General features: G+C 42.7%; 1 protein-coding gene across 1 annotated transcript in view; it reads left to right on the plus strand.

The window, feature by feature from the left end:
• Positions 1 to 27,880, plus strand: part of mef2d (myocyte enhancer factor 2d) — a 129,624-nt gene that overhangs the window by 56,549 nt on the left and 45,195 nt on the right. The window contains exons 2-3 of the mRNA XM_034697527.1: positions 14,726 to 15,110; positions 27,372 to 27,575. Of these exons, the coding sequence (XP_034553418.1) occupies positions 15,057 to 15,110; positions 27,372 to 27,575 (258 nt within the window). The 5' untranslated portion in view covers positions 14,726 to 15,056. The remainder of the gene's footprint in view (positions 1 to 14,725; positions 15,111 to 27,371; positions 27,576 to 27,880) is intronic.

The following is a 27,880-nucleotide window of genomic DNA, read 5'->3' on the forward strand; positions in this document are numbered from 1 at the left end:
TTTCAGCAGGATTATGTAAACCAGGTTTAGCTCCCGACCCGGCCACCTGTGTGCATCGAATGCATAATGCAATAGACAATATATCTAGTAATGATGTTATCATACAAGGTAATGACCTGAGAGAGAAGGGCCTCAGCTGTCTGCTGCAGACGGAGTGAAGCGTGTCTCTCCGGGCCGCTCATGGGAGGTTAGATTCTGCAGCGTAAAGCAGAGGAGTCGTCGTTGAATCGACGCTGCAGCTACATCACTCCCTGCTAAAAATATACGTGCTGCTATAAGGCATGCTGGATTCAAGAGGGTGCACTTCACGATACCTTTACAAATCATGTTTACTGTTGATGAAATATAAGGAAACTGCTTGCATCAGTCCGCCGGGCCTCGCGGGCAGAATGTCACAGCAGCCGTCTCCATATCAGCCGAGGACTTCAGGTTTCAGGTTTCAGGAAGCGGGCGAGCAAGCGAGCGAGCGAGGGTCCTGCATGGAGCCGCCGGTGTCGTGACCTCTGCAGCAACGCCGTCAAAGTGACTGATCAGTGCCTCAGTATGAAGTCTGTGCAGATCAATACCTCACCAATATTCATTCATCACTCAGCGGTCACTTGAAGCGGCCTGACGTTCTGACAGATGACGCTGTTAGATGATCCGTACGACAGAGGGAACATCGCAGCAGGTGTGAGTCGTTCAGAGAGAATCTTTCAATAAAGACTTCAGATCTGGATCAGACTGGAGGAACATGAACCTGCAGGGCTCAGGATCCTGAGAGAGAGAGAGAGAGATACAGCAGCTGGTTGATGATTCCTTTGGTTTGTTGAACAGATAACAGCCTGATTATTTTCAGACAGGACTGCAACTGCAAAGAAATCTCACTGGTTCAGTTTGATTCAAACAAAAAAGCACTTTTCATTTCTTAACTTGTTTACTCTCATCAAATATTCTGTTGTTTTATCAAGAAGTAAATATCAAGTCATTACTTCATTTAAATGTAAAGGCAGGTTTTTACTCCTGAGTGGAAGTTGAAGACTGTTTGTTAGCTTGTATCTGGATTCAGTTTCTGATGAACTTCTTGAATCCATCATTTCTGACAGTGCTAACAGGAAGCAGGTCTTTAATGTAAGTTGAGATTTTTGTGAAGTTTTAGTTTGTAGATTCTTATTTTTTGAGTTGTGCTCTCCCCTTTAAGGTTACTAAGGGTTACAGGCAGAGTGATGTTGTTTCCCACAGTGCAGTGAATGCATCACGGTCGTTCAGTGTTCAGTTGTCCTACGGTCTCGGTGGACATTAAACCTGTTAGAAAAGCACAGTAGAAGTTGTCTCTGTGCTCTTCCTGTACCCACATCCTGAAAGTAGATTTAATGAAGTGTATTAAGTTAATAGTTAAATCAGAGTCGACTCAGTGTCAGAGTAACGACTCTGCTTTGAGCTGCTAGGTTGTGAGTCTTCTTCAGTGTCACTGTCGCTCGTCTCAGCTGTGTTTACATTCAAACGTCTGTAAGCCCCGCCTACCTCTCACCCTGCGACATGATTGGCTGTTCAATGCCGTCTTCTTCTGTCTAATGTTGGGCGGCAACTAGTGTTTAAGGCTCATTAGCGCCCCCTTTCCAGTGGCTGGGGGGTGTAATTACAGGTGCATTTATATCACATTTTTATTGGACATTTCTCATATTTATATAGAGAAAAGTTATATAACGATAATTATCATTATTGAATTATCTCCCAGCACTAAGTTTCTCCCAACACACGCTCCAACACAAATCCACTTTTTAAACTGACTTCTTCTCCATCTATTATATTGTGGAAGTGTCTGATATCTAGAAGTTGAGATACTGTGTTGGAGGAATAGCTCATCTTTTTAAAAGAAAATGGGAGAAACCTCTGAATCCTTTAAATATTAAATGCAATTTATAATGAAGATACTTAAGGACTTAAGGATTGTTCTACTAATGTACAAAACAACTGTCTATTACAACTGTACTCTGCTGGACTGATGAATGCTGGATGTGACTATTAGACCAACTATGCAAAAAGTATGTGAAGATGTTGAAGATGTTAAAATTGACTTCTTCTGAATTTCATAGTTTAATAGTTACTTACAGACCCTAGTAGTTAGTTAGACCCTATTTTATCTTGGTTTAATCTTGATCTTTTAAGGGAGCCTTTTTAACATCTGGTAAGGGACTATGGATGTAAACTAGCCTTTTGGCTAACTCTGGCATATTTACAGTAGTGTTCATTAATATGCACGGCCCTTTTTAAATAATAAATAAATGATAATAAATAAATAGAAGTGTAGCAGAGACACACAGCAGTAAGAGGAGGCTTGAAATCCAGCACCTTCTTCATTTTTAATTCTTTGGAGCGCTGTGAAACAACCAGATGATGACTTATTATTTTACAGTGTTGGCTCTTTGTTTACCTGCGCTCTTTTGCTCTCCATACTTCATCCAGCATTGCTGCTGTTTGCCTTTTCTTGTGGCAGCTTCTGGGTGAAAACATGACTGTAGTTCTGCTTTCAGATACTATAGTTTATAAAAATCTGATATTGTGTTGTTATAAAGCACGTTGAATTGAAAACTATGGAGACATAACTTCTCTGTTTCTGCAACATGAAGCGTTCTCCTCTCTCTGCTCTTTGTCGCCACATGACATACGTTTAAGTTCCTAATCCAGCCTCATGCTTCAAACGAAATCCTGTTTTCATTCTGAGTGGTCTTTGGGTATTAGGTCTCTGTGAAAACCTTTCAGAAAGTGCAGCGCTGGATAACTGGAGCACCCCTTTAAGGATCACCGTCACCGTGAAAGAATGAATGCCAGGGTTCACTGCAGCTCGCCAGCATCCAGATCCACTGTAGGCATGAACCAGGTTTTAAAGAAGGGGGGACTCTGAAGGGAAGGCTCTCATTGGAGCAGGGGACAGATCCACCAGTAGGGTTGAAGTTGGAGTGCTGGGCGGGGGGGGATTTGGCGCCTAACTGGTCTGCTGAATTTCCTCATCTGACCCGGAGAGGCTCGGTTTGCGGCCCAACCTTGAGGGTGTTCTGCCAGCACCAGCTGTCGGGTATTTACAGATTGTTGCTACATGTTCCCGGGCAACCGTCAGACATTCAGGCCTCGCTCACACAACATGCGACTCTGCTGCGTCCACACGACTCTTCCAGTCGGCTTGAAGGTGGGAGCAGCAGCAGGTGGAGTAAAAAAGGCGAGGTGACAAATAGTGGAGGATGGCGCTGCTGGCTGTCAATGTGAGGCCCAGTTTGTGATTGTGAATGTCCACGCTGCCAACCCTGGCAGAGGAATATGATCTCCCCTCCCCCCCCCCCCCCTCCTGCTCTTGACCAATCAGGGGGGAGTCTTTGGAGAGGTGGGGGCGAGAGAGGAGGGCTGATGCAGTGCAAGGGCAGCACTTCTAAAGGGGGGGTGGGTGGGGGTTTAGGGGGGATGGGACGATGGGATCTGTGCTTCTCGGCTCGTGAATCACGCCCACGCTGCCGGGCCGCTGTCTCCTAAGCACGTACGCATAAACACAAACAACCACACACACACACACACACACACACATGCAGAAAAACACACACCTACGCATTTAACACAGGGCACCCCGGCTGTCACTGATCTAATGTTTTTATGCCGAGCCTCTGGCATGAATACAGCTAAAAACATCCTGATATTACCCATAATGCACCCCTGTGACTACATATGAGTGCGCAGGGATGTCTCCTGTCCAGCAGCTCAGAACGCGCGGTGCAGGGAGGACCTGTTGGCAGGTCCCACAGTACTTGTGGTGTTGTGTGTTGTTGACGGGGCGACGTGCTGCTGTCACTGCATGTATGCGGTTTGACCTGTCAGGTTACATCACTGCTAAAAGTAAACAAATGAAACACCCAGAGAGGCACACCCAGCCCGGAGAGCTGTCAGCTGATTGGTTGATGCAGAGGAACAAAGGCAGGGAGCGATCTCACAGTTAGGAGAGGATTATTGTGTTTACTAACTTATTGTCGTCACTTGTCATAAAGTTCGTGATCTGATTTACGACGGGGCGACTCGGGGAGAAGTTTGAGGGTGGAGGATTTCATGAGGTGTGATCGTGACGGCTGATCTTAAGTCCTGACAACTTCTAGAAAGTTTCAGAGCTTGAGATCTCCCATGTGTGTGAGGAGAGCGTGCTGGAGGAGGATTCTGTGTCTGTGTTTATATCAGAGGATGATCCCACAACATGAATACAACATTAGATATCACAACACAGACTACTTAGGTGAGCAGTTACAAAGGGGTGGAACATTTCAGATACATTTCAATGGGAAGTTAAGTGGGGGAGTTTTGGAAATATTCCAAATTGGAAACTTTCCATGGGAATTAACAGGGAATTTATCTCAACTCCAACTTTATTTATAAAGCATGTTTAAAACAACCAGAGTTGACCAAAGTGCTGTACAGATCAAAACAACACAAATGACAAAAATAACCCAAAAAATGTCAAAGATACAAAACTAAGATACATAGATACACTGCAAATATATATAATAAAATAAAATAGATCAAATCAATTAAAACTTTATTAAAATGATGCCAGATTTCCACTCAACGTTGATTAAGAGCCAGGGAGAAGAGGTGGGAATTAATGGAATTTATGGGAATTAATTGAATTAATGGAATTTATGGGAATTTATGGAATTAATGGAATTAATGGGAATTTATGGGAATTAATTGAATTTATGGAATTTATGGGAATTTATGGAATTTATGGAATTTATGGGAATTAATGGGAATTTATGGGAATTAATTGAATTTATGGAATTTATGGGAATTTATGGGAATTTATGGGAATTAATTGAATTTATGGAATTTATGGGAATTTATGGATTTATGGGAATTTATGGGAATTAATTGAATTTATGGGAATTAATGGAATTTATGGGAATTTGTGGAATTTATGGGAATTAATGGAATTTATGGGAATTAATGGGAATTTATGGGAATTTATGGAATTTATGGGAATTTATGGGAATTAATTGAATTTATGGGAATTAATGGAATTTATGGGAATTTATGGAATTAATGGGAATTAATTGAATTTATGGGAATTAATGGAATTTATGGGAATTAATTGAATTAATGGAATTTATGGAATTTATGGAATTTATGGAATTTATGGAATTTATGGGAATTAATGGAATTTATGGAAATTTATGGGAATTAATTGAATTAATGGAATTTATGGGAATTAATGGGAATTTATGGGAATTTATGGGAATTAATTGAATTTATGGGAATTAATTGAATTTATGGAATTTATGGAATTTATGGAATTTATGGAATTTATGGGAATTAATTGAATTAATGGAATTAATGGAATTAATGGGAATTATGGAATTAATGGAATTATTGGAATTATTGGGAATTGAGGGTAATTTAATTGAAAGGTATAACATCCAAGCATAACTATTTGTTTTGTTTTAAGCAGACATCCATCCAAAACGATACAATTAAAACAGATTTATTTGTAACTTTATCAAGTGTTAAATATTTCAATGAACAATCAATTCTTTCATCGAAGAACAAAAACATGAATGTCGAGTTAAATATTACTCATCCCCCCCGACCCAACTCATTCAAGAATTAACAACAATGCAATCCCAACAAAGTCCCATTCAAAATGTTCAATGAAAAAGCATCTTCCCTCAAGCTTCTGAAGCCGAGCCTCTGCAGGATTCTATAAATCATGTGTGCATGTGATGGAGGAATGCACAGGGCATGTAGGGGGCGTGGTCTGAGTAATCCTGCAGTAAGCAGTGTGCTACTGTATGGGCATGTGATTGAGGAATAGCAGAGATATTCAACTGTGCTTGAAATCTGGTTGTTTTAGTCAGGATTATGCTCAAATATATTTTCTGCACCAAATTTCCTGTTTTTATTCCCGTTTATTCTCATGGAAACTTTCCAACTTTGAAAAGTCCCAGAATTTTGCAACCCTACTTAGGTGACCGGTCAAGAGTATGAAGCAGAGGAACTCCTCTCAAAGTCAAAACAGACCCAGACTTTGCATTTTCAAGTCTCTGCACAATGTTGAGAAACTTTCAGGAGTGCATGCGTGGAAGCAGATTTTGTTTCGTCCTCAAGCGCAGAAAATGTCAAAAACGTGCATGTTCCCAAAGCAGCCATTTGTTCTCGTAGGTTCCACCAGTTCTTTCCAAAAATATCTACATCTAGCACATCAAGCGGTGGGTGTCGACAGACGAGAGAGCATGGAGCTGGACCGCAGTGGATCTGGTGGAAGTCCAATACCAGTGTGACCAGAATTGACATGTATTATAAGAGAGGAAGCTCTGATAGGCAGCATTAGTCTCTCTGCTAGCAGCACACGGTTGTTGTTGTTGTTGTTGTTGTTGTCAAAGTATAAGTTACCTGAACCCAGTTGGACTCTGTTGGAGCTGCTCCTGATGGTATCTGATGGGCACATTGAGAATACCGGATGCTGCTTTTTAAGCTGTATCCGAGACCAATCATCCAATCATCAGCCCCCAAACACACACACAGTTATTTAAAGCCACACACACACACCAGCTGAAGTCCAGGCTGCAGTTATCTCAGCTCTGGCCTGGTGTGGAGGGCTCACCGGGGGAGCTGGTCGGGTTCAGTCTCAGCAGATGTTGGTGCTTAGTGGGAAAAGCGATGGATTTCTCAGCAGGGCACGGCTCCAGCAGCAGAGGACCATTCCCTCTCCCCCCCTTTTACAACTTCCAACCCCCCACCGCTGACTGTTATCTCTCTGCTCCAGGCTGCTCTGCTGACACTTAACACGCCAGGGCAGGGAAGGATGGACATGCAGTAAGGCACACACTCAGAAACAGATAACATGCTCCCAGGCCTGACCGATAGAAAGCCACTCATCAGTGTGTGTGAGATATTTATAGTGTTTGCTCTCTGATAACACGTTTCTTAAATGACTGAAAATGAATCCACCGAACGTCAGAGTAACTTCAGCTGTAACACGACGCTGCTGCAGGGAGAAGATGTGAGAAGTTAGCATCACATTTTAGAAGATTTAACTCTGACTATCTGCTCTGCTGTGATGCTCTGCAGACAGGGAGCATGCTCTACCATAAAAACCATGTCCTGTCCAAACAAGGACCCGGTTCTGCATTTTGAAAACCCCAGAATCTGTAACGTTATAGCTTATTGGTTCTGTAATCGAGTCTTGTGGGTCTTATAACCTTTCAATCAAGCTTTATTTATAAAGAACTTTTCAGACAATATTATTGTAACACTAAGGGCTGTACATAAAAATAATAATGGTAGTAATAAGATAGAGTAAAAATACAAAAAAGACACCCCCATCCCAAAACCAACCCCATAATCCAAATGCAAGGTTAAGAACAGGATATATAATATTAAAAAAAGTAATTAAAATTCAAAAAATTGGAAATAAAAATAGATTAATAAAGTGGATATGAAAAAAGTAATAAAATAAAGTAGTCAATTGAAAAGATAAGTAATTATATAAAAATAAATAAATAAGTAAATAAAAAAATAATTAAATAAAAAAGTGGATATGAAAAAAGTAAAAAAAAGAAATAAATTAGGCAATATAATAGATAAGTAATTAAATGAAAATAAATGAATAGATAATTTGAAAGAATGAAAAAAAAAATACACAAAAAAATAAGTTAATATAAAAAATAAATAAGTAAATAAAACTAAAAAATAGGAAGTTAAAAATAAATTTAAAAAGTTAATATAAAAAAGTTTAAAAAAAAGAAATAAATTAGTCAATATAATAAGTAGTTATATGAAAATAAATGAATAGATAATTTGAAAAAAGGAAATAAAAACAAATAAATAAATATAAAAAAAAAAATTATAAGTTAATTAAAAATAATAATAAAAAAAATCTAACAAAGAATTGAAGAAAAACTATATCTCAAATCAAGTCACATAAAAGTAAATATTAAAATAGGGGTTAAACTACACAACTACTCTTTCTGCTGCAAGACAGACAAAGCACTACACCAAGCAGCTGTGGTAATCCAACCCAAACTTTGCAGCAAGTCCTCATAGTTAAAATAGTAATCCAATGTTGAATCCTCACAGGAATCAGCAGGATAAAAGCTAAAGGAGGCGACACAAGGTGACATTATGATGTGTTCAAGGCCGGGTCAGTAAAATGACTCACAGATGAGGGTGAAAAAAACATCATGAATGTGAGAAATGCAGCTCTGATAAGAAAGTAGTCTCGTCTTTCCACAACATAAGAGAAAAGAATGAACAAAGATCTGATTATTAAAGATCCTTTATATGTTCTGTTAAAGTGGTTTGTTATCAGACCCCCTCATGTATCAGTGTCTCTCTGCTGGACCTGCTCATGTTGATGATATCAGGCTCAGCAACAACAATGTAAAAACAAACACAGACTTCATGAAGGGGTAAATTTAGTCTGTTTCAAATTTAGTTCTGCTCTAATTGTATCTGACCCATATATCATACTGTATGAGTCAGTGGTAGCGTGCACACACACACACACACACACACACATGGAGCAGCATCATCGTCTCATTACATCACATCCTTCCCTCGTAAAAGCCAACAGACTCAAATCAAGTCCAACCCAAACACACCAGCCTGCTCCTCCTCCTCCTCCTGTGGCATGCAAGTGTTTTTGTTGTGTGTGTCATGACTCAGTCACGGCCCTGCGCTCCCTCCCTGCAGGTTCTGACACATCCAGCCCGTGGCGGGAACATTGGTGGGGATGTATCAGTAATATGGAGGGCAGCGTTAGCCTGGAGGACTGCGGGGCAGGTTGTCAGTACGAAGGTCACCAGTTCACAGTTCGACCGGCTGGGAGAATCTGGGTGACGTGCCCTTTAGCAAGTCACTTAACCCCTGCTCGCCCAGGGGAAGCTCCCCATTGTCCAAGTGGAGGAAGACACTGAGGTTGCACAGGACCGAGGAGCTAAAGAGAATCCTCCTCTGTCGACTGTCTCTCCAGGAATAAATGTTAAAATCATAATATTACCCCTCGCAGCTTGTGGCTTTCCACCCACATTGCTGGAATCAGAGACTGGAGCTTTGAAATGCTTAACGGCCGTAGCAACAGATGTCAGGGATAATGATGCGCTGCGACATTTTCTAACTGTTCTTTTATGGACTAATCTTTGTTGCAGGCTGCGCTGAGGCTATGACCTGATTCACCCTTTCTAAAGCTTAGTGTGCACATGTGGACCGTAATGGTCTTTGTATTTGTCATCTTTCTGTTTGTGTGATGCCCTTTAAAGCCCCTGTGATGAAACAGACTGAAGCTCAAACAAGACCATCAGTGACTTTGTGCTGCCTTTAACCGCTCGGTAGGAGTCAGGTGGGGCGATTGCTGCACGCTGTAAAAAAACAACCTTTTTTAAATCTAACAAAGATTCACTTTGATTGAAGAAAACACTGTTTCCACATGGCGAACAAAAGATCAGATGTTCAGCTTCGTCCACAGGGGGCATCAGAGCGGATGTGAAACCAGAGGAACTTTAATAACATCCTCTTTTGTCTTTCTAACAACAGATCAACACCAAGCTTTGTTTGAGGGATTCTGTGGATGCTAAAGTAGTCGTAGCTGAAGTTGCAAAACTCCCTAGAGTCAGCTGGGGTCGAGGTGTCGACTCTGTAGTCTCTTAAAATCAAACAGATTCAAGATTATCTGTTTTAGTTTTGGTTTAAGCAAGTACAAATCACAACAAATGTTCTCCTCAGACTCTTCCTAAACAGAGCAGGTCCAGACCCATCATCAAGACCGGATCAGATCCAGTCCCATCTTGCAAACAGGACTCAGTCTGATCTCATCTTAATCCACCATGAGCAGAGCACTTTGCAGCATTTAGAAAGTTACAGTGGCAAGGACAAACTTCCTTTAACAGGCAGAAACCTCCAGCAGGACCAGACTCATGTTAGACACACATCTGCTGAGACCGAGTTGGAGAGAGGGATAGAGGGAGATGAAGAGAGAGAGAGATGATAGTGGGGAGACGGATAGTAGTAGTTGTAGCAGCTGGAGTCTGGACCACGTCCACAGCAGCAGAGATCCAGAGGAACCTACGAGACAAGGGAGCTCAGGGACTCCAGAAAGGTCTATGGTTAGTAACTTTAATGGGACAGGAAGAGTTAAAGTAAGTGATAGGGAGGGGAGAGAGTGGATCCCAGTGTGTCAGTCTAAGCCTATAGCAGCATAACTAAGACCTGATCCAAGCCTGATCCAGCTCTAACTATAAGCTTTATCAAAAAGGAAAGTTTGAAGCCTACTCTTAAAAGTAGAGAGGGTGTCTGCCTCCCGGACTCTGACTGGTAGTTGATTCCAAAGGCAGGCCTGCATGCTTGGAGCATTCTAAGGGGGTAATAGGGCACTTTGAGACTACGGCAGAGATCCAGAGCAACCTACAAGACAAGGGAACTCAGGGACTCCAGAAAGGTCTATGGTTAGTAACTTTAATGGGACAGGGACAGTTAAAGTAATTGACAACACAACTGAATGCAGCCCCAGAGAACAAGCCCTGCCATCAGCCTGCAAGCTTGTAATGATACCCATGGGAAATAATCTCATCAGGAATCAAACTGTGGATCTAAAGTGACCCTGAAGTGCACCCGGTCTTGTCTTCAGATGTGTGAGGGTGTCAGACTTTTGTCTGCTAGAGTGCATTTATTTTTTCAAGGTAGTAGTGTTAGATTTGGAAGATTTAACCCTGCAGTTCAAGCCTTTCCTATAATGCATGAAATATCTTACTTGAAAAATAAGAAAGCGTGCATCAAGGCAGAGCAGCACTGTGTATTTCCAGGGGTGATAACCTTTTATTAAGTCTGTCCTGCTCTAATATTTAATCATCCGTCCATAAAAGCTGCAGAAACGTGGTGAATGCAGCAGCTGCAATTGAACCACAGTGCAGAACAAAGCTCCCCTCCTTCAGATGTGCTTTTATTCTCCATATTCCCCGAGCCCGACTCTTACAAATTGTAAAAGAAGGAGCTTGTCTCTCGGTCCCCCTCGTGAAATAAAACATCTAAACGTTTCAAGGCGTTCCCCAGGGCTCTAATCTGGGTCCACTGCAGATTCCTAATTATCAGCTTTAATCTTTTCATTGTCCAGAGCCGCTCTGTCGCCCTCGCCTGCTCAGCGAGGCAGCAGACACACTCCAGGCCCTCCCGCTTCCCATGTGAGCGCAGAGATTCTGTCTGACATCAGACATGGGAAGCGAGCTCCCGCAGCATGAAGGGTAAAAAGGTCGAGACTTGACCACCCCCGGGCAGATAAAGCAGCCTTTTCATGTGTGATCAGCCCACTGCCTAAAGACAAATCCCTCGGTGCACTGCCTTTGAACTTCACCACAACCAGAGCCAGTCCCCGTCAGCTGGCTCCACGGCTCACGAAAGGCTCACACACCTCTTTATTATTTAGCTAAACGATGTTACCAACACCTCTCATCTGTTTAATTTGGAGCTGAATGAAAAGAGTGAATGCACAACATGTTAGGAACACCTACTCCCTTTTGAGAAGCACGCTAATGAGGTGATCCAGGTAGAATTCATTATGCTTTACTCATCTCTCCTGTTCAATCTGTGCCAGTCAAAAGGGACGAGACGAAGACGAGGATGATGAGTGGGTTCTTTAGGAAAACGATTGTGCAGAAGAAGCTGGCGCTGCGTATCAGAAAGATGCTGCCAATACTTTGAACATTCAGTTCCTGCAGCTTGTTGTAGATTTTCCATGTAAGAAAGCAGGCCTCCAGTTCTTCATCAAGCCTTCTTTACAAAACAATTATGACACTCCTAACACCCTCTTTTCTCTCAGCCCCCCCGCCCCTCCCCTCCTCCTCCACTCTTTTTCCTTCAGTGCATAATTCATAAGCAAGTCATCGCCAAAGCAAAGCCAATTGCATCCTCTCCAAACGAGCGTGCAGAGCAGCGCCCACAGCAGCACAAAAGGAATGTCAGTCCCATGACGGACTCTTTCACATTCTTTGTTTCATAAGAATGGACGTAAACGGAGGGCGTTCTTCTTCTTCTGCTGCTGCAGCCGCTCTCCCAGGTAGAGAGAATGCAAACAATGCTGGAGAGCTGGTGTGGCGTCTGTACTCGTGGCTTTCCAGATGCTTCAGCTCTGTAATGCTGCCACTTGGCTCCCACTGTCCTGTGTGTATGTGTGTGTGTGTGTGTGTGTGTGTGTGTGTGTGTGTGTGTGAGCACGCCGTGTGTACACACAGTCTGTATGTATATATAGAGTGCTATTTTTAAAGCTGAACCACAAATAGTAGAAACCGGGCCTAAAACAGTCCTCGCCTCTGTTGCCATTCCTGCTCTGCAGCCGCCTTCTCATTCATTCATGAGTGTGCATGAATATGCAGAAGCTTCTTCTGTCTGCTGAATTTAAACATCATAATGAACCCTCCTATGGTTTTTAATCAGGTGTTAGAGCGGGCTGCAGACCGTCCTTATTTCACGGTTAGTTAGATGCACGGATGAATTGGACACACATTTTTACACTCTTCACCTTTCTCGCATTAAAGGATGAAATTAGGTCAGCTGAGGTGTTAAGGAGTAATGTCATTACTGAACGCAGAGCTGGAGTGGTCAGGAGGAATCTGCTGAGATCTGAGAATGGTAAAAGTCAGATTAATAACAGGATAGACATTTTTTTTTGTTTTTAAGGTATGTTTTTTAAGCATTTCTGCCTTTTATGACAGGACAGCTGAACAGAGACAGGAAACATGGGGAGTGGAGAGGGGGGGAAGACATGCAGCACATGGTCGTGACCGAGAATCGAACCAGCGACCTCTGTGACGAGGGCTAAAGCCTCTTTATGTGGGGCGCTAAGACCACTTGGCCACCAAATTAGGAACAATTCACACAAAACAAGTAGACATTTTTCCCCCTAAGAACAGAACAATGTTTTTTTTTTTCTAAGTTATAGTTTTGGGGCTTTTACACCTTTATTTTACAGAGGAGAGGACAGTGGATAGTGTAGGAAACTGGAAGAGAGTGGGGTAAAGACATGCAGGAAAGAGGCCCTCAGGCTGGATCTGAACCCGGGCCACCTGCTTCATGGGAGCACAACTTAACCTTTAGGCTAAGTCTGCGCCCATGTTTTTATTTTTGAATTGCATTGTTGGTCATTTTTGGAAAGCAAAGGAATGCCATGCAGCAAAGGGTTGAGGGGAGGAGCTGAACCAGCGACCACCATGACGAGCGCTGTAGCCGTGCACACGAGGCCAAACCAGCGATCCAATTATGTTCCTTTTAGGGGTGTGACAATTCTTTTAAACAACGATTCCATTCAGATCATGATTCCTGGTTGCCTATACGATATTGGTTTATTATCACCTGGAAGGCCAACTTGCAGAGCACAGATCGATGCAGTTGGATCACAGGAATATAAATCGATACATTGATGGGGTAGATGGATCGTTACACCCCTAGTTCCTTTTAAAGTTAAAATATGTCTTAAAGTTAGTTCCCCAGGGCTCTAATCTGGGTCCACTGCAGATTGGTGTATTCTAGATAAAAGATTAAAGGGTTAACATTAGAAATACTTGATGTTACAAAAAGTGCTTTGGTTTAGCAACTTCCTCTGCTGTTGCATCAGCAGAGAAACGGTATGTTGAAAATGTAGAATTCCTTTTTTCATGTTTGTGGGTGAATGTGAAGAAAGAAAGAAAACATCATGAGCATAAAAAACATTAACAAATGCACTAAAAATACGGTTTCCATGCCAAGGAAGAAAACATCCGTTTGGGGATCCATGCGTGAGTCAAACACCGTGATCGGGGATATTACAGATTTTTGCAACAGTTGAAAAGATTCATGTTCTGTTCCTCAAATATGAGAAGTGACAGTTTGTGCACAGGGCTGCATGACCGCTGTGCTGCTGTGTTATAAGAGTGTTTGGTCATTATCTTTTCTTTATAGATGGAGAGGATTAGATGTGTTAAATAAGCAGTTTCATGTTGATTGAGCAGCTTTATGAATCTGGTAAGAATCGTCCAAGAGAAAGAAAGGACGCCTATATTCCTCTAATTCTGCTTATCTGATCTGACTTAGATTAAACATCTAGCCGTCTTTCCTCTCAGTAATCATCAGAGTCAGTGATCTTTGTGGTTGACTGTAGACCGTCTCCATCCTCTTGGTATTAGCCGTCTTACTGCCTTGCCACCACGGATCCAGATCACGTTAAACACAGACTCAAACCAGCTCTCTGTTCAGAGAGCGGCACAGAACACGATGTCTTTTCTGAAATGGAGAATATGTAGAATCCCCATCCTCTCTCTCTCTCTCTCTCTCTCTCTCTGTCTCTCTCTCTCTGCTTCGATTGGGGAACCACATTCGGCGTGTCAGGCGGGCCCCGGCTCGGGCAGCCGTTTGCCGCGGGCGACCAGCAGATCAGTGATGTGGCGGTGATGCCTCTAATGAAGCTGACACAGCACAGCCTCCCTCCTCCCGTGGCCCCTGAGGGCCTCCTGCTCCCGCATGTAGCTCCACAAACACTCCCACCCACCCCTTCATGTTTCAGCCCAACGTGCTTCTGATTTGACGGCGCCTCAAATGCATCGCTGCATCATTTATTCTCTCGTTGTGTGCGAGGGTCAAGGCGAATACTGTTTGTAGTAGCTAAAGTGGGTCAGCGTATACAAACAACGCTCCTCTGCCTCTGTTCGGAGTTCCTCTCTCTCAGACTCATGAATGCCTCTGTGTTGTGTTTCAGAAGCTGCCCAGCTGAGGTGAAGGGGAGGGCAGAGGATCCCCAACCAGCCCGTGTGTGGATGACCTTCCCCCCGGAAACAGGACCATGATCTGAAGAGGGCGCCGTACGCCAAACCCTGTTCTTCCTCCTCCTCCTCTTCCTTATCTTTTTTCTTTTTTTTTCTTTTTGTAACTCATCCTGGTGACAGCGCTCTGAGCGGGATCACGGAGAGGACAGACTGACAGACAGACGGAAGGAGATTTATTTAAGGAGTAAGAAACGCTACGACAGCCATCCGTGACCTCTGACCCCCCCGCCGCTCTCCCCAGGAACCTCCCACCGCCACACCGGAAACATGGGGAGGAAAAAGATTCAGATTCAGAGGATCACTGACGAACGCAACAGACAGGTAAGCACCTGAATGTGAAATAACTTCAATCTGCAGCTGCATCAGTGACCGGCCTGATCAGAGCGCCAATATCTCAGAGACAAATTCAACTGAATACATCACAGATGATTTTATACAGAGTGCAACTATTATAATGGTGCCATAAGGCTGGAATTAACCTGATGAATGATAGAATACAAAGCAGCTAACTCCAAAAACTGCTGTTCCTCAAGCAGCCACTAGAGGCAAGCTCCTAAAGCGAGCCAACCCCCATAGAGCCCAACTTTACAGCAGAACTGAACATGTTTACAGCCCGGTACAAAAACAGTTTCAGTCTCAAAGTCTGATATTTTTATTTGTGAACATATTTTCGGAGTTAAGAGTTGATGCTGTGAGGTGTGTCTCAGCAGGACTTCCCCTCTCTCTGTGGTGCTTTTAAGGGATGTCCCCGTGCAAATATCAGACGATCACATCACTAACTGTTTGGTTTGTTGTGTTCACTGACTCCCAAAAATACCTGGTGGTGTCTGCAGGAATCATACTTAGTAGTAAGCTTCTTCAGTGTCTGTCATCAGTGATTTATCTATGGTTGAGCGTGCATGAGAGGCAGGGTTGTTGTTGGTTTATCCAGCTAAGAAAATGTGGAGTTTTAGCAACAAGAAGAAACCTTTCCAGGGTCTGAAATGCCGGTCATGTGTTGAGTTTGAGCTGTAGCCACTAGCCAGGGCTGTAGCTCCGGTTAATGCTTACTACCAGTCAAAAGTTTGGAAACACCTTCTCATTCAAGGGTTTGTATTTATTGTAATTATTGGAAACACTGTAGATTAATACTGAAGACATCTAAACTATGAAAGAACATATATGGAATTATTGAATGAACAAAAAGTTTTAAACAAAGCAGAATCTGTTTTATATTTTAGATTCTGTAAAGTAGCCCCCTTTTTCCTTCATGACAGCTTTGCACACTCTTGGTATTCTCTCAGTCTGCTTCATGAAGTGGTCTCCTGGAATGGTTTCTCTCAGTCTGCTTCATGAAGTGGTCTCCTGGAATGGTTTCTCTTAGTCTGCTGAGATTAGATTTACGTCACTTCCCTCCTACGATGGAGGGGAGCTTCCGGTTCAAGTTGGAGGAGCCGTTGAGCCGGCTGAGAGTGGAGGTCTGCAGCTGGACCCCACTTGAATTACAAGACAGAACAAACTACTGAATGTGCTAAACATGCTAAAATATCCTAAGACTAGTACAACAATAAAAAATGATAAAATCAGTAGACACGGTGTGCTAAAGGTTCCATTTAAAAGGCATAATCAGGAAACAATCAACCAATAAAAACTATAAAATCACATGAATAAATAAGAAAATCTGGACTTAAGTCTTAAAGTTGGAGTTCCTATATGAAGTCCAGGTTTCATCATGATAGGGACCTTAAAATCACAAATCATAAATATGAAGTTAGACTGGTCCTGCACTCTGAGCCGGACGCCCCTCGACTGTAACTCAGGAGTTAAGGAGTTCCCACAGGGATCATCGCTCCTTCATGTGTCCCATGTTGCATGAACAACATACTCACTGTTCTTTCAGCTGTTCCACGGCAGAACAATATGCTGGCATCATGTTTTATGAGGGTCACATGACTCTGCAGAGTAATCACGGGGTTAGTTCCTCCCTCCAGAGAAAAGGAGCAGGAAAAGTATGATATTCCCTTAAAAACACGGCGGCCTCGGCCCCCCTGGTTACATCAGCTGCATTGTCAGAGAGGATGAAAGGGTAAATGATCCATCTAAAATGAGTCAACTGGTAAATGGGCTTCGCTCCATTGAGCAGATTGAGTAATGGATTTGACGTGCCCACCTTCAAAAGCAGAAGAGCGAGGAGAAAACAAGACAAGAGGAGAGAGGCAGAGAGAGAGGCAGAGAGAGGCAGAGCAACAACCTCAGCGGTGTGAGAGAGAGCCGGAGCCGGCCGGCCGCAGGGTTTGGAAAATCATCCTCAGTTCTCTCCTCATCAATCTGCGCAGGTCGCATTTCCATAAAGGAGAACAAACGGCGCCTGAAGGGGGTCAGGTCCAGAGTATGATGGCTTGTAATTCATCAGTGAAGACACAAAGGAGGAAGGGGTGGACGCTTTCTGGTCCGACAGGCTCTGGTTAATGGAGCCGGCGTTTGTATCAGGTGTCGAACAGTTTGTCAATAAGGTGATGCACCCGGTGGTAACACACGGCCATGATGGCAGAATTAAAGATTACTTATTGACCGCGATGCGCTGATTAACATGCAGCGAATTGTTTCTTAATCACTGTAGCAAACGGAGCAGGAGATGACATTTGGATGCTTGTGTTGAACCAAAGCCGCTCTCATCGTTTACATTTATTCCTCTGTTTATCTGATAGTCTAATCCAGAGCAATTTACACAGTGAAATAGGATTCAGTTCTTCTGACGGCAACATTCAGAACAAGTCTGCTGTCTTTGAAGTGGAACAGAGTATTAAGCTGCTGAAGAAATAAGTGCTTTTTACACGCTTGCTTCAGCTAATGAACAGTGCCGCTCCTGAAAGGAAATCAAATGGGCTTTTTTTGTATTTTTATTTGGAGTACATGCAGCCCGTCACCCTCCTACGTGTTGATTCAGAGATGCTGCCATAAGCTCGGCAAAATAAACAGCGTTCAGAGTGTGGGCCCCGGCTGGAAACATGACAGCATCTCAAACACCACGTTTCTGCACGGAGACAAAAGACGCAGGAGAAGGAGCAAAGAACACGACTGGAAGTGAGGAATCGATCAGATGAGGGGTTCGGAGGTATTTCTGGAGAGTGTTATTCACACCAGGGATGAAGGGGATTGCTTTGACACTGTGACCCTGCAGGCTGGAGAGGGTAACACGCCGTTAATCCACGATGAAAGCCGAGGAACATCCGGGACGTTACAACAGAGGGTTAAAGGAACGTCATTTTACAGGTCTTCTCAGGATTCAGGGTTTCTGCTTATCAATGCAAAAGTTTATTAACAAAAGAAAGTGCTTTAACTAAAGATGCACAAAAGAGATGAGGTGTGTGTGTCAGTAAATCTGTGTGTAGGTTGTTGCACGGTGTAAAATAAACTACAAAGACAGCCGGAGCCAACGAAGAGAGTCCCGTTGAGGATGCAAGAAAGAGAGAGGGAAAGGGTTGACAGCCTGACTGGCCAGGTACTCCCAGGACCTGCAGGGAGGCTAACACAGAAGCAGCAATGAGGTGAAAGGGACACCTCGCGAGGACCCATGTTGTAGTCGCCAATCAGAGCACTTAGCATGACTTAACAGGCGTGCATGCAAGCTCAACAGGAAGTTGCTGTCGTGTCATTGCAGGATTCTTCTGCAAAGGAAATGTTTGCATTAAAGGTCTTTGCTCTTCTTTAAGAAAAGAAATGTCCTGTTCTGCAGTCTTGCTTACGCCTCAGGTAAACCGCACCATAGCTTCCGCCTCTTCCCCCTGAAATGACACTGATTGGTCCGAACGAGCGTATCAGATTGGAGCTTTGCAGGATGGATCCGCCTGATCACCGACCTTGAGTCTTGCCAAACCACCTGCTCTGCCTTCAGACTTCAAAAGAAGACGTTTTGTCCAAAGCAAGCAGAAACCACCGGTCTTAAAATATGAAGCCCATGCAGAAGTGTTAAAAACTGCAGTTCCTCGAGCGTCCACTAGAGGCTGGCTTCAGAAACACAGGAAACCACATACACACCCATTCAAAGAAGACGATCTTTACAGCAGAAATCAACATGTTTTCAGCCTGGTTCAAAAAACAGTTTAGTCCGAATAGCTCATTTCTCTATCGGCACACACTGTATGGGAGTGAATTTGTTATAACTCCTTATTACTTGGCTGATCTGCTCCATGTTCATAATCCAGCTCGAGCACTGAGGTGTTCCTGGATGTGCCTAAAAGTCGCCTTAAAACCCGGGGAGACCGAGCCTTTGCAGCAGCGGCCCCCAAAGCTCTGGAATAGCTTGCCTCTCCAATTAAGATCGGCCCCCTCTGTTGAATGTTTTAAATCTTTGCTGGAGACACATCTCTTCTCTTTAACCTTCTCCTCGTGAAGAGGTCATTAATATCCTGATATGTTGTTGTTTATTGTTGTCTTCATGTACTTTTACCTTGTAAAGCACTTTGGCCAACACTGGTTGTTTTTAAATGTGCCATATGGATAAAGTTGACTATTAAACAAACAAGTTTTGCCCAAATAAGGGCATGTCTGACTTGATTGACAGGTGGGCTCCCTGTAGCTGTTAGCAAGGAGGCTAAAGCCCCGCCTCTTTACCTCACACTAGCTTGGACAAAGTTAGGTTGACTTCAGCATTTCCAATATGGCCCCCGCCGACGATCGGCTTCAAAACAGGAGACTACTAATAGTTGATTTCAGTTTAAGTGATGGGGGAGGAGGGGCGCTCTGTTAATGCAAACAGCAGCTTGACCCCTCGTCTGTCAGTTTATTGATTGCACACGGTGATCTTTCATGGGATGTCAGATAGACCTGGGTGGCCGTGGACATGTGTTGTCTTTTGGCACTGCAGTGCAAATTAATGATCCATTTAAAGTCACGTATCTCAGAGAGCATCACTTCCAGTGCACAGGGCGAGTTGTAAAATCTAAAGGACCTTTAGCAGCCATCACTTTGGGGATCACTAGGATAGATGAGCATGTTGCATTAACTCTTTCTCTACCATTAAGAACCTTCAAACTGATCCCCAACGCATCGTGGCCTTCTCCAGGATCCAGCTCAAACTGCTTGGAGCCGACTCTGTGCAGCGACTCTGTGCAGCGACTCCGCGAGCTAGCAAACTGAAAGAGAGAGTGATTGAAGCTACAGGAAACAGCGTGAGGAGGTTGCGGTTGTCAGTGGTGGTTTCCTCATCCCATCTGCCACACCACCACAACCTCGCCAAGACACATGCAGAAACCGAACCGCTCGCCCCCTTTCTTCCTCTCTTTCTTCCTCTCTCTCCGCTCACTAAGGATGTCTTAGTCTTCAGTTGCCATTGGTTACCTTGGCAGCTCTGCTCTTAATGTCAATTACCTCCAGCTTGTTTATCCATTGTGGCAAACAGCGGGACCCAGAGTCACTTACCCCGCCGCCCACTTTTTCCACGAGAAGCAGAAGAAAGAGGGATTATTTTTTGATCTGGATGTTTGGAGTGCTTGTGTTTGTTTTTTCAGCGCCGGCGCTGGATGACCTTATAATTTGTTAGCAGAGCGCTTGTTGTTGTTGTTGATGTTGATGTTGTTGTTTGCAGAAGCTTGTCTCTTCATCACAAAGCCACTCGTCATCCTGCGCGGCCCTAATTTCCTCCCTTCTACGGCGTAGAACATAATTCATCTGCTCAATCTGCGTGTGTGTGAGAAGAGCAGGAGAGGAGGGGGGGGGGGTGTATGCAGATAGGCAGTGAGATAAAGACAGGAGGGGGAGAGAGAGAGAGAGAGAGGGAGGGAGAGAGGGAGGTAAGATGATGGCAGCAGTGTGTGATGAGGTGGGAAATGGGGGGCGGAGGGGAGGCAGGAGGGGAGTCGGTTGCCCATGGATACGACCCCGATATAATTTGATTTGTGGCAGCAGGAAGCAATGAGTGAGCGAGCACGAAGGGAGGGGGGATGTGAAAAAAAAGCGACGGAGGAGAGAGGAAGAGAAAATGAGGGCGAGAGAATAAGAAAGGAAGGATGAGAGAGGCTTAAACGAGTAAAAAGATACCAGAGATGATGGATAGATAGTGTGATGGAGAAAGATGGAGAGATTGAAGGTCTCACATGGCTTCTTTTTCCTAGCTTTCATCCTCGATGTCTCTATCTTATCTCTGCCTCTCTATCTCTTCCTCTCTTTTCTCTTTCCTTATTCAATTCCTTTCAATTACGCTCAGTTTAAACCCGCGGCTGGCAGAGCCGCCTGCAGACCAACACACGCAGCCGGTGTCAGAGCGGGTTAACTACAGGAGCAACTACACTCATCATTTCAATATTTAGAAGTGAGCGGTATTAACGCTGTGGATTATAAAGACCATGAAGAGGGACACATTAATAAAAGGAAGCAAAGGTTTTAACTCTCTGCAACTTTAAAACAAGAGGATCAATATTCTGATGTTTGGAAACAGCTTGACTTTTTGGGGTTTGAATAAGAAAAGAAGTTAACAAAAGTCTGAATATGCAAATAAATAACATCCTTTTATTCCACATCATGCTTCAATAGATATTTCATGTCTGACAGCATCAGATTCATGTTTTTGTTAAAGAGTGAGATGCTTCTGTTGACCCAGAAAGCTTTTATAAAGCTCTCTTCAAAGTATCCAGACTTGTAGATTTTCCTTGAATTATGTTAATCTGCTTAATCTGTTAGTTTATTAATGACAGCAGAGGTAGAGAGAGGCAACTCCTGCAGCCTGCAAAGTTAAGGGCCTGTGTCCACTAACAGCATTGCTTTGCTCTGCTAGCTTACTTTCAGAGTGCTTCTCATTGATGCTAATGCTGCTAACTTATGAGAGACACTTTTGCATCCCTTAGGTGAGTAGCGATGCTCCAAAGAGAGTAACTTCCTAGTTGTTTAAATGGTAATTTAAATTCTCACTACTCTGAAGATCAGGAAACAAACTTCATATTTAGGATGTCCTGATTGTGATGAAACCAAAGACTTAATATAAGAAGGGGATGTAGTTTAGAAGCCTTGACTTTGGCATTAATGCACTGAAATATAGTCTTTAAATCCAGGAAAAGGTGAAGGTACAAGCTTACAAGTAGAGTTGTCCTGCATTGACTCATTTCCTGGTCGTTTAAAACACTCAGAAAACATCTGACAATGAGCACAATTTATCTAACATGGCTAAACACAGGATCACAGAGTCTGCAGGTGAACTATGTTAAAGTGGTTTGCAGAGTGAGTCTACCACTAGCAGAGCTAGCACCATCCGCAGGTTAACGTCCTCATGCCTGTGCTGGTTCCTCATGTCTCTGGTGGAGTGGTTATATGTCAGTTTAACCAGACACAGCCTACAGACAACTTTATCTCCATTTACTAGATCAACATACTGACAAACCACGCCCACTACCGGATGACATCATCACCTGTGTTTGTTTACATCCAGGTAGTAGAGCTTTAGAGCGTTATGGCAGCTATAAGCCATATAGCTGTTATTTAATGGAGCTACATTTTAGACTCTGGTGCAAACTGACACTTCACCATTTAGTTGACTTAATGATAACATCCCAGCAGTGACTGTTAAATGGGATTTGATATTCTATGTCAGGGGTGTCCAAAGTACGGCCCGGAGGCCAATTGCGGCCCAAGGTCCATTTATTTATGGCCCCAAGCTTCCATCTTAAATTGTGTTATTTATAGCAAAGAAATTAATCACAGTTTCTTTCTACAAACAAAACTAAAGTCAATCCAGAAACGTCTCAAAAGCTTCATATGGACTACCTGTGTAAAGCCAAAGCTCTGGGAATTCTGCAAGACGGCAATAAAGGAGAAACACAAGAACACTTAAAGTTGACAAGTTTTCAAATTCATGTTTTTATCATGATGAGAAAATGTTCTTGATGAACACTAAAACTTCAGAAGACACAAAAGAGGACACAAGACAAGATCAAAATTATGAAATTGTGCAGAAAAGGCAAAATTTGGTGAATAAAAAATGTTCAGAACTCAGGAAAATAATTATTTTGTTCTTAAAATGTTGCCTGCATGTCAGAAAGGTCTTAAAAACAACATGAAAAAGAAGTGTGATGAAATCTAGATCATCATCCTGCCATAGGAAAATAATGAGACAATATATGAGCCAGACCAGATAATGTTTGCTCGTGTGTACATGGCTTGTGGAGAACTGAGGACTTCCTAGTTACTGATTTATTGAGACAAAATTTAAAATGATTGTTATTATTTAAATATTTCATATATAACTTTTGGGATTCCTAAGTCACAGTAGGATCCACTGACCCTGAGGTATTCTGACAACATCATATGTGGCCCTCTTTGAAAAAAGTTTGGACACCCCTGTTCTATGTAATTGATTTTAAACCTGGAAATTGTACCTAGAAAAAAAAGTTTGCAGAAGTCCCGCCCCTTTCTGAATTTGATTGGTCGGTGATGGAGATGTAACATTGAGGAGCCCAGCTGACATTGAGAGGGTATTTTGTGCTGAGGATAATAATATTAAGAATTAAAAATATAATAATAATATTAATAACAACAGTAATAATATTAATAATAATAAAAACAATTAAAATACAATAAAACAAATAATAAAAATAATTAAATCAAAATAAAACATAATAATAATAACACTAATAATAATAAAAAATATACAAATAATAATAATCTTTATTTATTTAACACTTCAAAAGAAAGAAACTAAAAGTCTACAAAAGATAAATATGAGGAAGACAAATTAAAGGAAATAAAAGAATGTTGGAAGAATTAAAACAAAAGATTAAAGATTGAAAAAAAAATCAAAACTCAGAAATACAAAATATAAAAAATATAAAACATTTAATATTAAATTAAAATATGAAAATCCTGCCAGTGATACTGCTGAAAAAAGAATAAAGAGTAGAATAAATAATGAAAAACGCAGGTAGTGGACACAGGCCCTAAATTATTGTGATGGTTATTAGAGTTCAGTGATTTGGAAGAGAGCAACATTATTCCAAATCATCTGTTAATAATAATGAAGTGCTTCCTGTGAAGGTGGACTCATGTGGTAAACTGGATCTCACACTGTAGCGGTGAAACCCGTGGAGCGCGCTGAACCGCAGGTCACTCTCTGTCATGTCACTGCAGATAGTGTAGCTGTTAATGACTGATGGAAAATGTGTTGATGTCACTCGTGGGTGTGCCTGAAGAGATGCTTGAAACCTTTCCACCCCTTTTTTTACACCTTCAATTAAACTCCAGCAAACCATCTGTGCACACGCTTATTATCGACTCTCTCTCTTCCACGTCAAACACGGATATTTCCACCGTACCTGCAGCTTCTCTCTCTCTCTCTCTCTGTGTCTTTTGTCTTAATCTTATCTGGATATATGAGTGTGTGTGTGTGTGTTTGTGTTTGTGCAAGCCCGTGTGTTTAATCCAAACAAAGCCAAATCTCGGCGGATTGTAAATGCCAGTTGGTTATAGCAGGGAAGCGCTTCTGAAGCCAACCAACAGACAACAAGGGACCCTGTGCTTCAGCAACACTCTCAGCTCTGTTCTGCTTGTTCACGACTGAGGGGGCTCGTACAAGAGCGAGTGTGCATGTGTGTGTGTGTGTGTGTGTGTGTGTGTGTGTGTGTGTTAGAGAGAGAGAGGGAAAGAGTAAAATAATGTGTGACAGAAGGAGAGTGTGGAAAAAGAGAGCGGGAGAGAGAGAGTGCAACATAGAAAGAGAGCATGGAAAAGAGCATAACAGAGTGTGAAAACGACAAGCTGAGGAGTGTGTGTCAGTGTGTGTGTGTGTGTGTGTGTGTGTGTGAGCAAACTGTAGTGAGTACTTGAAAGAGAGCATGTTCCGACACTCTGTCTAGAAGTCTGTTTCCTCAAACACACAGCGCTTTCATACAACCGGTGCCGTTTGTCCCTAATATACCGAGCAGCTAGTGTTAGAGGTTTCAGGTTCCAGACTTCACTCCTCGCCTCGTTTGGACGACCTCCAGGTGATTTATAAAGTCACAGTTCAACATTTTAACAAACAGCACGTCCCAGTGTCAATGCATTGATTAAAGAGCAGCTGTCCGGCTGTGTAAGATGCTTGATTCTGATTGGTCTAAACCCCTTGACAACGGTTATTAACTTTCTGCTCTTTGAAGGAGTCGATCACAAACATCATGGTGTAGAAGATCCTTGAACTGAGACATTCAACCCTGAGTTCATCTCACATTTCCCCCAAATTCCACCACATGTTGATTTCTGATTTTATATATATCATCAGAAAATATTTAAGGAAGCCAAAATAACCCAAAACAGAATCTCAGATTTTGGATCTACTGTTTTTAAAGGACTATTCCAGAGTTTTTGGATGTCTAACTATCAACAATTTAATGTATCACCAATTAATCAGCATGAATGTGCGTTATCAATCTGTCACAGTCTATTGAATGTGTCACATCCAACATTATTACCCAGATATCTTGATTCTGATTGGTCCAAACACCTTGACAACGGTTATTAACTTTAACTAACATGAGCAACGCCAGAGACAAACTGATCACACGTCATGTCAAATAAAACCATGGACAAGAGTTCAGACACATTTAGCTTCTGCTTGTTGACACCGTAGACCGCAAGGTGAGGGGAAACCGTTAGCTTCTGTTAGACAGAGTCCTGAGGAAATGCTACATTCACATTCATGCTACTTTCATTGATGAAATTTGGAGTGTAGTCCAGTCTGGACATCCAAGACCAAATGTGAACCATTTTTCAACCAGCTAAAATACGTTTGCAGCATCAACGTTGTGCAATACTTGATTCTGATTGGTCCCAACCCCTTGACAACGGTTATTAACTTTCACTAACATGATCAACACCAGAGGCAAAACTGATCACATGTCATGTCAAATCAATCTATTGGATCCTGTCCATTAATCTGATGAAGGAGCAGGTGAGAGAAACTTTAGGTTAGAGATCTCTCCAAAGAAAGTTAAACCCTGAGCGGTGGTGATGATAGCAGCAGGGTTCAAAGTTCAGACATTAGTTTATTTTTAAAGGTGTGTGAACCGCAGAGCTCAGAGAAGAAGGAGAGCTGAATGAGGACAGGTTCATGTTCAATCCAACAGGCAGAGAAGAATCCATCACCATGGAACCATCACTTAAGTTAGTAGTCAGGTAATAAGCGGGATAATGTATGATTAGCAGGTTACCCTCTCTGGATTGTATTCCCCATAATGACCTGCTAACCATACACCATCCCTTACATGTGATAACCATAGACTGTATAAATAATAGACGTAGTATCTGTGATGTCACCCATCTGTTTCTGAAGCGTTGCTTTGAGGCCAATTGTCGGCGGCAGCCATATTGGAAATGTTGAACTGGAGTGTGACGTAAAGAGGCGGGCTTTGAGCCTCCTCACCAATGGCTACAGTGTTCCCACCTGTCAATCAAGTCAGCTGTGCCTCTCATTGGAAGACTGGTAATCTCAACAACCTCGTACAGTGTGTGCCAATCGAGAAATGAGCTATCCAGACTACACTCGTCTTTTGAACCAGGCTGTAAACATGTTTATTTCTGCTGTAAATATCAGCTTTTTTTAATTGGTGTGTATGTGGTTTCCTGTGATTTTGGGGCCAGCCTCAAGTGGATCCTCAATGAACTGCAGTTTTTAACACTTCTGTATTGGCCTCATATTTTTTAGACCGGAGGTTGCCGCTTGGTGACAGTTGGAGGTTGGGGCGGGACACTGAAATACTCCATGCTGTGTGTGTTTGAGAGGGAAGATGTTGGTGTGTGTATGTCAAGCAAATTAAAGTTGCGTATTTATTGTTGTAGAAACTAGAATAAACAAGAAAGGGTGATGTATTCAACATTTTTAAGAGACTGTCATCCAAGTGCACGGCCATTCTTTTGGAATACTTCCAAACTTTGTTGTGTTTGCTCTCAGATACCATGAACTAAGACATTTGGCGATCTATGGCATTGATTTTTAAAGTGTATGATGACCAACCGGCTCTTTAGAGAGTATTATTTACTTACTCTGGAGCTAAACCGAAGCTGGTTGTGCTGCTAACAAATTTGCAAACCTTAATTGCATCATTTATGTTACGTGCAATGGTTTTAATGTTTTCTTGGTACTGTACTCATCCGACCACAGAGGAAGACAGTTGCATGACCGTGACAGCACATACAGGGTGTGATCAGCTCCAGTTAATCTGAGTGTCAGTCATGATAAAGAGAGCCGGAGGGCAGAGGGAGAGTTGGCTTCAGATGGTTTGTTGAAAGACGTTATGGCTTCTTTAAGTGTCTGTAAAATCAAATCTAAAGAGAAGGTGTGGAAGTTATTAGTCTGTGTGATTTAAGCCACTTAGACATGTGCATCATGTACGGTATTTTATGCTAACGCCCTGCAACAAACTGGGGCTCCAGAGATTTAAAAGATCATACCATCAAACAAGAAACCTGCAGGAAAAAATCTTCTGTTGATGCATTTGTTTAGAGCGATCTATTGGATGAGAAGTTCCTCTCCAAATGAGCATCAGTGTCATTTTTGCATGACTTGAAAGCAGGTTTCTGCACATATATATCAACCTTCTCCACTCCTAATATCCGTCTTTCCTCCCTCCTTCCCTCTCCAAGGTGACGTTCACCAAGCGGAAGTTCGGCCTGATGAAGAAGGCGTACGAGCTGAGCGTCCTGTGTGACTGCGAGATCGCCCTCATCATCTTCAACCACTCCAACAAGCTGTTCCAGTACGCCAGCACCGACATGGACAAGGTCCTGCTCAAGTACACCGAGTACAACGAGCCGCACGAGAGCCGGACCAACGCGGACATCATCGAGGTAAAGCGTGGGAGGATGAGGGAGGGAGGAGGGGAGGGAGGGAGGGAGGGGGGATGTGTCCTTGTAGCCCTCATGAAGCTGAGGACGTTTATTTGAAGTATTTTCAAACGTTGTCTTTCACACTTTGTGTTTTTCATGTGCTGGGTTTTTATTTACTGTTTATCTCTGTCGTTGTTTGTGTGTCATTCTTCCACTTGCCGCTGTAACGAGACTTTATTCTCCCCTGTGGGATCATTAAGATTCAACCTAAACTAATTCAATGTGGTCCCTGCAGACTCGTTCAGACTTCATTAAGTCCAGTTTGT

Source organism: Notolabrus celidotus, chromosome 12, assembly GCF_009762535.1.
Source record: "Notolabrus celidotus isolate fNotCel1 chromosome 12, fNotCel1.pri, whole genome shotgun sequence".
NCBI lineage: Eukaryota > Metazoa > Chordata > Actinopteri > Labriformes > Labridae > Notolabrus > Notolabrus celidotus.